At 43.8% G+C, this 12,869-nt stretch overlaps 1 protein-coding gene across 3 annotated transcripts in view; it reads right to left on the bottom strand.

Annotated features, from left to right (window-relative positions):
- LOC117704596 (spatacsin-like) overlaps nt 1-12,687 on the bottom strand; it is a 70,660-nt gene extending 57,973 nt beyond the window's left edge. Inside the window, exons 1-6 of one of the 3 annotated variants that reach the window (XM_076929637.1) lie at nt 12,417-12,687; nt 8,979-9,154; nt 7,118-7,342; nt 4,570-4,762; nt 3,095-3,271; nt 963-2,249 (exon numbers count right to left, since the gene is read on the bottom strand). In XM_076929637.1, coding sequence (XP_076785752.1) covers nt 3,247-3,271; nt 4,570-4,762; nt 7,118-7,342; nt 8,979-9,154; nt 12,417-12,664 — 867 coding nt within the window. In that variant the 5' untranslated portion in view covers nt 12,665-12,687 and the 3' untranslated portion in view covers nt 963-2,249; nt 3,095-3,246. Of the gene's footprint in view, nt 1-962; nt 2,250-3,094; nt 3,272-4,569; nt 4,763-7,117; nt 7,343-8,972; nt 9,155-12,416 lie in introns of those variants that run through there. The other 2 variants (XM_034496806.2, XM_076929636.1) reach the window with 2 other exon arrangements.
- Between the last annotated feature and the right edge of the window lie 182 nt (nt 12,688-12,869).

The following is a 12,869-nucleotide window of genomic DNA, read 5'->3' on the forward strand; positions in this document are numbered from 1 at the left end:
TACTCACATAAATTAAATACATCTTTTTAAAAAATGGACTAAATTATATTAAAAAAGAAGGTTCTTGTAGAAGCAGGCACCTCAACTAAGGGTCTAGAGGACAGTGACTAATAAAAAACTCCAAAGTAGAACAGTAGGAGGTAGTTGATGAGGGACAAGGAATAGGAAGAAACTGAGGAGAGGAGGGATTTCAGACATGCTGGTCCCCAGGGAGCTCTAGAGCAAAGACCACATCTTACAGTTTGTCTTGGCAATGTGCACAGCTTGTTGTGGCTTCACAGGACTGCATGCTGGGATGCAAGCCCAGATACTTTGGGGCGTGGTTATGGTTATCAGGGGTAACTTATGCTAAGGCTAGGGTCTGGTTCTTACTGCTGGATATAGGTGGGGCATCAGTGACTACTGTTTCCTGTTAAATTCTGTTGAGTCTACAGGACACACAGTCTGAAAACCTCACTCCATGTTCAGAGTTTCAGCTAATGTTAAACAGGGAATGCTAATCAATTTGGAACTAAGTTTGAATCCTAATCTTACAAAAGTTACTATAACATTCCTGACTTGAGCTTTTAATTTTGATGGTTTACTTGTGTCCCCAAAGCTCCTTCTGTGGTTGGAGGTCTAGTCCCCAGGGTGGTGATAATGAGAAGTGGTGGGGGCACTAAGAGGGAGTCTGGTGGGAGGTCCTGTGGAGGGGCAGCAGCCTTCTGAGTTCTGAGAGATTGATAAAGGCAGCAAGCCTGGCTTCTTCTGCCCTTCTGCTCAAGCATGTAAGCACTTGCTCACTCCTGATGCACATCTTCCATCGCTGTAGGTGAGGAGGAGGAACCTTGGGCACAGAGCCTGTACTCACCATTGACATTCTGAACTTTCCAAACTCTTAAGTAAATCTCTTCTAAGTAGCTGGTATCAGGAATTTTGTTATAACAATTACTTACTGATTAATAGTAACCATAACCCAGAAGCAGGACAATCAGCCTTGCATTGCAAAGCTTATTTATTTATTTATTTCACACAATTGTTATTATTGTAAACTTAAGATTTATTCATTTTTGTGTATGATACATGTACATATGTATACCACATGCATGCTTGCTGTGTATGACATTCAGAGGAGGTCATTTGGAAGAAGTCAGATTCCCTGGAAGTAGAGTTATGGATGGCTGTGAGCCACCATGTGGGTGCTGGGAGCTCAACCTAAGTCGTCTGGAACTGCAGCCAGTATTTTTAACTGCTAAGCCAATTATTTTTGTGTGTGTGTATACGTTTATGTGTGGGGGAGGCATATGTTTGTGTGTAAGGGTAGGCCTATAGGGGTGCATGTATATGTGAGTTGTGCATGTGTTGTATGCACATGTGGGTGGTGAATGTGTGGAGGTACATGTGTGTGTGCGTGCACGTGAATATGTGTACAGATCGGAGGATGGGTTGGCAGTAGAAGCTGTTATCAGCTGAGCTAACTTTCCAATCTTGTAATCTGCACTTTTACATTAATATATATTCACACAAATCTTCCTTTGTCATAATGTCAAATACCAAAATAATCACAATCATTAAAAAAGGATTGCACTAGACATGGTGACACAGGTAATCCCAGCCCTGGGCAGGCAGAGGCAAGCAGATCTCTGTCAGTTCGAGGCCAGCCTGATCTATGTAGTGAGTTCCAGGACAGCCAGGGCTCTGTTACACAGAGAAACTCTTTCTTCAAAAATCAAACCAACCAACCAACCAAACAAACAAACAAACAAACAAGGATTGTCAAGTTTGGCCTGGAGAGATGGCTCAGTGGTTAAGAGCACTGACTGCTCTTTCAGAGGTCCTGAGTTCAATTCCCAGCAACCACATGGTGGCTTACAACCATCTGTAATGAAATCTGACGCCCTCTTCCAGTGTGTTTGAATACAGCTATAGTGTACTCATATAAATAAAAACATATAAGTCTTTGAGAAAAAAAAGGAATGTCAAGTTTAATAATGATTTTCCTAGATATAAAATTATTCATTTTAAAGTTTAAAAAATTCACCAAAGTCATCTAATAATGATGTAAACCATAGCTAGGCATGCTTGTAATTCCAGAAAGCTAAGATACCAGGAGCAGAAGTTGGGAGGCCAGCTTGGACTACATAACAAGCTGTCTCAAAATGAAAAATGGAAGCTACATGAGTGTCACCTTGACTTACCAAAAAGTCCCGTATGTTTTTATCAGTTGTATAAAAGCATATCTTAAGCAACTCATCTTCCACAGTGAAGCCCTAAAATAAATGGGAAATTAAAAACCTTAAATTTGTAACGAGCCTGTTTGAACATAAATATGCTAGACACAGAAATGCTCGACTGTAGACAAGTATCCTGTTACCACAGCACCTATCCTGTTCTCTGGAATATTGAATTCCTACATCAGTTATATGTATTGATTGCTTACCTCCCAAAAAAACTTTATTACTTTTCCAGAGCAGGGGCACCACACAGAACAATTTAAGGTAATACCAGGTAACCAGAGCTCAAGATGACAACAAACAGCTATGGTGGTTTACATGAAAACAAAGGTTGACAGAGTCAAGGAATCCTCTGCACTTTCAGAGTTGCCCAGGGCAAGACTCCAGCCACATGGACAAGGGCCAGCCCTTAGCTCAGCCCAGGAGCCCTGCTTCTAGATGTCTCCTCTCAGATGTGTAAAGCCAGTGGACATGGAGCCCTAAGCCATGGAGCATAATCCCTCAGAAAGTCCAAATGGTGATGTCAGGTCCTCTGAAGAATATAGGATGTCTCCCAGCAAAACTGAGGCCCTTTTGTGAAGTCTTCTATGAAATGGAAGTCCTAAGTGTGAAGTCTTCTATAGAAAGCACTGTCTTGGGGGGTGTGGTGATACATGCATATAGTTAAAGCACTTGAGAGGTTTAGGCAGGAGAACAGTGAGTTCAAGGCCAGCCTGGCCTACATAGTGAGACCATGTCTAAAAATGCCTGTAATCCCAACACACTGAAGCTGAGACAGGAGGATCACAAATGAATGTAAGGCCAGCATGTGCTATAGGGTGAGTTCTAGGTCATCTTTGCCTACAGAGACCCTCAGAGGCAAATAGATTATCACCACTCACCAAGTTCCTCAGGAGCCTGGAGGCCTCCTCCATATTGTTCTTTTTCAAACTGTGAAATGCCAAATCTAGGCCTATTCTAACCAGTTCCCCCAGTCGCTGAGTGGAATGACCAGTCTTCCTGAAGAAAGTCTGTGCCTCTGGTATTCTGTTATTCAAAATGGCAACAGCAATAACTTCCTAGGAAAAAGAAGAAAAACCTAAGTTTAAGGTCCTTTTAGTTTTATTTTGATTGTCAATACAGAATGTGTACAGGCACTAGATACCCACTAAGGGGCTTTGATGGAAAATCTACTTCTATGAGCTGACTGAAGCAGACAGTGAGCAGCTTAGGGCCTCACAACCATGGGAGACACAAAGAAAGCATGGATGAGGGCCGTGGCAACAGCTACAGGAGATAGAAGAATGTATCAGAATAAGGAGGAGGACCACAATAGTGTTGGGGTTCAAGGCTCAGGGCTTCTTAGAGATAACTGACCAGAAGACAGGGATTCCAAAAGGAGGGAACACCCTGTGTAGAGATGCAGAATGGAAATACCAGGGCAAGCCTTCAGAGACTCCACACCAGTCCATGTAACAGAAGAAAGCACCAGCTAGAACTTGAAAGAAAAGGTGATTTCATCAAGAGCCTATGCAGTCTATCCTGAAGCTCACATGGAACCATATTTCTTATCATAAGACACTTTAGGAACCATGGAAGGGACTGAAAATAACTGACAGTCAAGATAAGAAGGTGTGCAAGGTCACCTGGGGAGGGGGAGGGGGGAAATCAGCGATTTTGAGAAAGGACTGAGAACTGTGATGGTGTTCTAGAAATTGTAAAGAGAGGCACACAGGAAGAAGACTGTAAGAAAGAAAGCAGCCAAAAATTAGCAGGAAAAGTAAGTCTCTGGGCAGAGCTGAGTAAGAGCACAGGAAAGGCAGCCACACACACTCTGGAGTATAAAACCCAGAGCAGCAAGCAAGCTAATGGAAAAGCCACACAAGCCCACAGTCAGCATTGCCCAGGTTCTTAGGCAGCCACAGGTTCAGTTCCTCAGGGGGAAACCGCCCTGGGAATCCCCAGGTGGAGAAGCTGGCTGAGTATATCTTGTGGACTCCTTTAAGGGGAATGTGAGCCCCAGTGCAGCCAGGCTCCCAAGCCACAAAGCCAGCCAATACAACAGCAGGTAAATTCCATTCTCTCCTACTCTTAAATGGGACAAGAAGTAAGGGTGATACATAAAAGGTAAGGCTTTTAAAACTGTACAATCCTGATAATTTAGGACATAACCTCCACATAACCTTTGGTATACAAGCCCGAACACAAAGGCAGCTGCAACCATTTATACACAATCTTACACAGTAACAGTCTCACTATAGGAGCCGTGATGAGGTCTAACTGCATAGAAAAGAGGCTTAAATGAAGCTAATGAGTATATTTTAAACCTTTTATGTGTCTATTTACCTCAAATAAGAAACTTCAGTCATCTGCTTACCTGAAATACAGATGTAGGTTAAGAGCGACTGCAGTATTGGATGAGCTGACAAGCACCAAAACATCTAAGTCCTGAGACACTTTCAGTGATGTGAAGGAGGAACTGCTGGCGGGCTCCTGCTGCTCAGAATCTCCTCTGAGAAGAGCCAAGTCCACAAGTGCTACATGCATGCCACCCCCAGTGTCAAAAATATCTGAGTTAGAGTTAAAGAAGTGACAGTTTTACATACAGGACCCTTGAAATCGTAAGGCTGTCTTGATTGTTACCACCTCATAGGTACAGCAGGAGGGCTGGAAACTGAGGCATTCTCCAATGCAGTAACCAGGCGACTAAGAAGCTGGCAGCTTAAATAGGTGATGCACAGTTCTTCCAATCTGCTGTGTACCATGCTGGTCCAGATCTCGAGACCCTACTATTTCCCAGGGTAAACCCAAGTTAACATTACACTTTAGCCGATACCTAAAAATTGTCTGAACATGCAACCATCATTAAAGGCTGAGATATTTCATTTTCTTGTAAGCCACCAAAATCTAAGTTACACTTAGAATACAACTAAATTTGAATACTAAATTTTCTTTCTTTCCTTCTTTTCTTTCCTCTCCTTCCTTCCTGTTTCCTTTTTCCCTTCCTCTTTTTCCCTCCTTCCCTTTCTCCTTCCCTTCTTCTGTTTATTTGACAGTTTCTTTGTATAACACAGCTGTGTAAACCATTTTCCCTTCTTCCTTCCCCCCTCCCCCCACTCTGTCTCTGCAGTTTCTCTGTATAACCTAGCTGTCCTGGAACTCCATCTGTAGACCAGGATGGCCTCAAACACACAGGGATTTTCCTGCTTCTGTCCCCTGAGCACTGAGATTAAAAGGAGTGCCACCACCACTGTGCTTGAATACTAAATTTTCATCAGAAACATTTGACCCATACTTAGACTCCACAAAGTGACAGCTGAAATGCTAAGAGAGATTGGGCAGGAGATGAAACTAAGTAGATGGCTTATCTACTTCAGTGAAACCCTGGGTTCAATTCCCCAATACCATAGAATCTGAGCATAATGGCTCAGGGCTGTCATCCCAGGACTTGGGAGGTAAAGGAAAGGTCAAGTGTTCAAGGCCATCCTTGGCTAAATGCTGAGTACAAGTTCAGTCTTGGCTACATGAGGCTTTTTCTTTTTTTAATCTGAAAAGTAAAATTTATTCCACAAATATTTAAACTCTCTAATAACTGAACAAAGAATCAGATTTTAAACCTAATTAAATAAAATTAAGTACAATATGCCTAGATAATTTCAAATGCTCAGCAGCCTCACATGCTTGTCATCTACTGGAGTAGACAGGAAAGCTGAATAATTGGGCAAAAAAACTTAATATAGTATTTTATAACATCTTTGTGCAAAAACTCTATTTAAAAAAGAAACATCACTACTTTATGGAAGCTGACTCAGAAGGACTGAGTTAGAGGCTAGCTTGGGCTGTAGACTTCAGTTCTCAGTTACAGAGACCCTGTTTCAAAGCTCAAAACAGAAGGATGTGGTGGCATGGGCCTTTATCATCAATATTCAAGAGGTAGAGACAAGGGATCTCTGTGAGTGAAGAGGCAGTTTGGTCTGCATAGTGAGTTCTAGACTAGCAAGGGCTACAAAATAAGATCCTGTCTCAAAAATAGATATTTCGTTAATTAGATATATAGACAGACAGACAAATAGATAAATAAATACATGGCCAGGGACTGCAGCTCAGTGGTACAGCATTTGAATGGCACACAGAAGGCCTCTGATCCAACACCCAAGACCACAAAGAAAGAAAAGATCATCCCTTTACTTCAGAAATAAAGGTCTTAAAACCATGTAAGAGGTCAGGTTTCAAACCTTCAAAATAATTTTACTACTGGATACAAAATATAGTATTTTCAAAAACTGTTACTGCAAAACATTCACTAAAAATCGTGGAATTATATGAGTTGGCAATGCATACTGGTACTTCAAGTATCTGGGTATTTGAGGCCTTAAAGCAAAAAAAAGATGGAATAATTGCTGGACAAAATCAGTGAGGCATATACCTGTGGGAAAGCCAGGGTCACATTAAAAGCAATGGTGCACTTAAGGATAGTTTTTTTGTTTTGTTTTTGTTGTTGTTTTTTGTTTGTTTGTTTGATTGGTTGGTTTTTTTTTTTGAGACATGGTTTTTCTCTGTGTAGCCCTGGCTGACCTGGAACTCACTCTGTAGACCAGCATGGCCTCGAACTCAGAAATCCACCTGCCTCTGCCTCCCAAATGCTGGGATTAAAAGGTGTGTGCCACCACCGCCCGGCCAAGGATAGTTTGAATAAATAAAAAATATAACTATGAGCAAGATTTTGAGAATAAGAATATGTCTATACATTGAAAACCCTAAAGTAATACAGTGAGCATTTTATGAGATTATTCTCCCCTGAAAATTCTTACTAAAATCTAACCACTCTTCCTTCGCTCTAGTTCCCCCAACTAAGAGCCAAACAGCTCACCTTTCTACATCGTCTTTTCCCCTACACACTGATCAACGTTCACAGTCAAGGATACAGATCTGGCCTAGTGTACTCAGAACAAAAAGAAATCTCCTGCAGAGCTGCACATCAGAGATCCTGTCCTCTGCCTGTGCAGGCAAGGGCAGTGACAGGCAGTCTAGCACTTGAATCCCAGAGTCTCTCCCCGGAAACAAGAGCCGTAGGATAAGGCATCTGTTGATGAGCAGTAATGACATGTCGTTGTGAAATGACAGAATTCTCAAAGACTTGAAGGAGATACCTGTGCAGCACAAGGATAATATCTTACTCACTGATCACAATTTCACAGTTGGTAAAAGTGACCTCATAAACATAGGGAAAAAACCAGACGACACAAAAAGGGAAACTGCACCTATTCCAATGCAAGGCAGTTACTGTTCGTATCTGTGTGGACATCAGGCACTACAAGGTAGGTGAAGGTGAATAAAGATGGTGGACAGGGTCCCAGGGTTCTTTTTATTTAAGGCTCAAGTCTCAAAGCACACCAGAAGGAAGATTCAAGAAAGCCAAGTTACCCATGGACTCATGTAAAAACAATCATATATATATATATATATATATATTTTTTTTTTTTTTTCCTTACAGAAAACGGAGGAACCTTATAGCCAAGGGTAGAAAGGACGTTACTGTATTAAAGTTGGGGACCCAGGAGCTTAGGTTTCTGTTCCCTCCTGCAGCGTATCTGGCCTATGCAAACAGTCTAGGTCCACACTGTCCAATTAAACTGCACGACTCATCACTCCATTAGACACATATGACTCAATGTGACTAACAGCCAAAGAAACGGGAAAGCAATTTAACATGTACTATTTAATTCATTATATACAAAATATCATTCCAATATGGAACTCATACAAAAATTATTGAGCTACTTTCCTTTCCTTATACTTAGACTTCAAAATCTGGTAAGTAAAACCAGACTGGGGGTGCAGGCCTTATAGTTCCAGCTATTCAGGAGGCAGGAGAATTTTAGGTCCAGGGCCAGACTAGGAAATCTGGTGTCACTCTGTCTTCATATAAGACCAAGAAAGGCCTGGAGACATGGGTATGTAGCTCAATGACTGAGTGACAGTCTAGCATGTATGAGGCCATGGATCCAATCCCCAGTATGCCTGTAAAAAAGAAAGATGTAAGATCTCTCCTGCCCCACCCGGACTGGTTTTTTTTCTTTTTTGGCAGCCTTACTATGTATCCTAGGCTAGCATCAAACCGAGATTTCCCCAGCTTTTGCCTCAAAAGTGCCAGGATGACAGGCATCTCTTATCCCCTCACTTGTCTGACATTTAAAGCACATGTTTAAGCTGAGGACATAGCTCAGGCACCAAGAGTTTGCCTAGCATTTGAGGCTCTAGATTTGATTCCCAGTCCTGCAAAAATTAAAGGTACAACTTTATTCATATTAACTACATTTCAAGTGCTCAACAACCCAACCTGGCTAGTGGCTATAGTATTGGGCAGTGTAGCCTGCCCTCTCAGATTTCACCTCTGTGAGAACTTCTCATAAAAGACCATTCAGGGGCTGGTGAGATGGCTAAGTGGTTAAGAGCACTGACTGCTTATAAGTTCAAATCCCAGCAACCACATGGTGGCTCACAACCATCCATAATGAGATCTGATGCCCTCTTATGGGGTGTCTGAAGATAGCTCCAGTATACTTACATATAATAAATAAATAAAAACCTTTGGGCCAAAGCAAGTAGAGTGAGAGTGAGAGGGATAAGGGAAGATGGGGGTTGGGGGGTGGGGAATAAAAGATAGCTGGTCATGGTGGCACACTCCTGAAATCCCAGCACCTTCGAAGCTGATGGGCTATACAGTCACACTGTCTCAAGAAAGGAAGCCAAAGTCCCAGACTTAAACATGACACTGACTGACACGTTGATCTTCAGTGAGCTTCTGCAGTGTCCTCCCACAGCAGCTGTGTAACAAGGCTGTGTCACATTTTCCATCTCTCAAGACAAATTCATACACCAGCAGTTCATAATCATCTCTAGCAACAACCAGTTTGGGCTTGTCTGTTAATGTGCTGCTCTGAGACTCCTCCCACAGGAACCTAAGGAAAACGTTTAGATTTATTATGTTTCTATACCCACAATCCCACTTACCACAATAGTGGGGACCAAAGGGCAGAACAAGGAGAGCTTAGATCACTGTCAGCACCAATTCTACAATCCAGTCTAAGAGAATAGAAACCAACTCACAACTACCTTCCCTCCCCTCCCGTCTGATTCCCTTCCTCTCTCTCTCCCCTCCCCACCCCTTCCTGTCTCCTCACTTTTTCCTAATCTGCCCCTCTACACTGAGAGTGAGGATATGAAGTGAACACAGAGCAAGAAACCGTTTCCTTTAGCTTTTTCAAACTCTTTTAAAAATCTACTTATTCTTTGTAGCCATGGCTGTCCTGGTACTTGCTATGTAGACCTGGCTGGCCTCAAACTCACAGAGATCCCCCTGCCTCTGCCTCCTGAGTGCTGGGATTAATGGCGTGCACCACCATGCCCAGTTGTATATTTATTCCTTATAAAGTAAATATATTACTCACTATAATCGATGAAATGGGTTTATAGAGCTGGAGATGGCTCAGTGGTTATGGTCACTTGCTTCCAACTCTCAGTAGCTGCAGCTCCAGGGCATCTGACACCCTCTCCTGGTTTCTGCTGTTCTGGCACCATGCACACGATGCACATATGCACATGCAGGCAAACACTCACACACAAAAAATACATAAAGTTTTAAATGGGCTTTGACTGAACTGAATTCTTTTAGATTTAAAAATTCAGTATTTACATCTGTAGTCTTTGAATACTCCAGAATGCTATGGTACAGAACAACCCTGCCTAAAAGAACTTTGTGATGACAGAAATGTCCTATTTCATTGCTGCTCAAGACAGATAACAACCAGTGAGAGGATGTGCTACAAGGCACTTCCACCGCAGGTACTGCAACAAGAACTGCTGCAGTAAAAACGGTCCATTTTAGCCACATGTGGCTAATGGCTATCCTACTAGACAGCACAGTCACCAACATTGGCTAATGAGGACTATATTACATTACATTTTAGAATAAACCTAACAGCTGTAGAAGGGGCATAGGGGCTAAAAAGCTAGCTCCACTGGCTTGAGAGTAACACTGTGGATACTCGGAACCCACATAAGAGCCAGTCAGGCATGGTGGCCCAGCTCCTCTAATACTAGCACCCAGGAAGAAGAGACAAAAGATCCTGGGGACAAGCTAACCATCTAGACAAGCAGAGGACTGTGAGCTCCTGGTTTCAGACAGAGTCTGTGACTTTAGTGAAGTGGAAGGCCAGCAATGGTTCAGCAGGGAAAGGCATGATCATGTGCCTTGACACCTGACTGGACCTCTGGAGCCCATGCAAAGGTGGATGCAGAAAACCAACTCCATGGAGTTGTCCTCTGACCTCCACAATGTGTCTTCTGCCATGTTTGTGAGCATGTGCACACACACCCAGACATTAATGATAACAAATAAAATTTAAAATTACTGTGGAGAGCAATCTGGGAAGACACCCAATATCAGCATCAGGCCTCCACATGTACACATTCACACACATGTAAAAACTAAAATAAAAAGGTCCAGTCCAGGCATAGCAACACAAACCCATTGTCTTAGCTACTCAGAAGGCTGAGGAAGGATCTCTCAAGTCCAGGAATTGGACAGTCTAAGCGACATAGCAAGATTCTATCACTGATACACAAGAGCCAGGTCTGGTGACCCAATAGTGATCACTTTATTTAGTGGCTGAGACAGGAAGATTGAGCTTGGGGCCAACCTGGGCTACAGAGAAAGACTCTATCTTAAGGCAGGTCAATAAGGCCCAACTCTGAAAACACTACAGTTAAAAGAGATGAGGCTACCATTCTGATAGTTTGAAATTCTTTTAAAAACTTTGCTTTTCTACAATAGTAAGTTTTATATTGAATGGGGTGGCTACTGGGTACTTATCAGAAAGACAGACAGTTCCCATCTCTGCCTTTTATACACCAGAAATAAACGCACAGGCACTCCAACACACACCAGATATTAGAAACCTGGGGATTGGGGTACATGTTTATAATTTCAGCATTGGAGAGGTGGAGGTAAGAGGGTCGGGAGCTCACAGCCATCCTTGGTTCTAGGCCAGCTTGGGCTCCATGAGACCTTATCTCAAGGGGAGAAAAGATGGTTAAAATACTTGCTGATTTAGCAAACTAGTCTTGTATATAGAGAGCTGTTGCAGAACTTGGGGATTCCAAAGTGAGATGCCTGCTGGCTATACAGTCTCATACAAACTGGTCCTAATACACTTCCCATTATTAAAAGGTCAGCACATGCTCAGGGTGCTTTTAAACTTGATGATGTAAACTGTTTTATGAACAGTGGAAAGCAGTATGTTATTCTACCTGTCTACCTTCTCAATCCATTGGAGCCTCATGTCTAAGAAACAGCAGACATGCCAGGTGTGGAGAGACGAGCCAGTAATCTCAGCATTAGAAGGGTAAGTCGGGAGGATTGTGAATTGCAAGTCACTCAGGCTATATCTTGAGACTGATTCCAATATAGAAAAAGTAGGGCTGGCATATAGTTCAGTGACATCAGAGTCTCTGCATAAGTGTGTGTACAACTTTAAAGAGGAGCGGGGGTGGGGGTGGGGGTGGGTGGGAGTGGCTATGTTTGCAAGAAACATCTTTTTAGCAACAACAACAAAAAAGGGGGTATTTGTAATGATTTAGAAATAAGGCATTTTAAAACAAAGTAGTCTGCCTGGTAGCACAAGCAGAGGCAGGAGGATCTCTGTAGGTTCTGGGCCAGCATAGGCTATATTTTGAGTTCTAGAATAGCTAGGGCTACATAGGGAGGGGAAGGAAGTGGAAGAGGAGGAAAAGGAGGAGGAAAAGGAGGAGGAAGAGGAGGAGGAGGAGGAGGAGGAGGAGGAGGAGGAGGAGGAGGAGGAGGAGGAGGAGGAAGAGGGGTAGTAGAGGAAGACAGACTTAAGACTCCTTTCCGTGACAATCTGTATTGAATTAAAGAAACAGGACGTGTGCCGAGGCCCATCCAGGATTTGCAGTGGTTATCAAGGAGTAAGACATCTTCTCTGTCCACCCAGGAACGGAGGTAGTGACTTGCAACAAGTTGAGCACTTCACCTCGGGATGAAAAAAGTTCCCAGAGGAACCGGGCTCGATCCTGGGGAGTCCCCCTAGTGGCTCATCCTCTCCCACCACCCCACAGTGCAAGGAGAGCCCAGGGATCCCCTCCGGAGCAGCTCAAATGTCAGACTCCTCCCACACTCTGCCGCGGTCCCGCAGCACTTACTGCCTAAAGGGGCCTTGGAGGCAGCAGCTGCTTCCACCCCTACTGCCCGGCGCCAAGGAAAGCACTTGGAGACTGCCCGCAGCCGTCAGGCTCCCCAGGGCCTCTAGCTCTCGGTGCAGCTGAGCCCGCGGTCCCAGCTGCGCCGTCTCCTCGGCAGGGATCCGCACCAGCAGCATGGGTAGAACCCGCTCCATGGCCCCGGCACAGCCGGGGGAGGCAGCACTTCCGGGCCCTGGCTCGCCAGCCATCTTCGCCCGGGCGTTCCTTCCGGTAGAGGCGCTCGATTGCGTCACGGACCTGCGCAGTGTCTTGGACCTTGTGACTCTCACGTGAACGGAGAGGCGGTCCTGCGCCAGTCATTTCCTTAATCTGGGGTAGGGGTCGCTCTAAACTGAATCCTGCAAAGCCAAGCCTGCCCCTACTCAGCTCAATGTAAGCCAAGGCCCTCCAGCT

This window comes from Arvicanthis niloticus, chromosome 2 (genome assembly GCF_011762505.2).
Source record: "Arvicanthis niloticus isolate mArvNil1 chromosome 2, mArvNil1.pat.X, whole genome shotgun sequence".
In the NCBI taxonomy this organism is placed as follows: Eukaryota; Metazoa; Chordata; class Mammalia; order Rodentia; family Muridae; genus Arvicanthis; species Arvicanthis niloticus.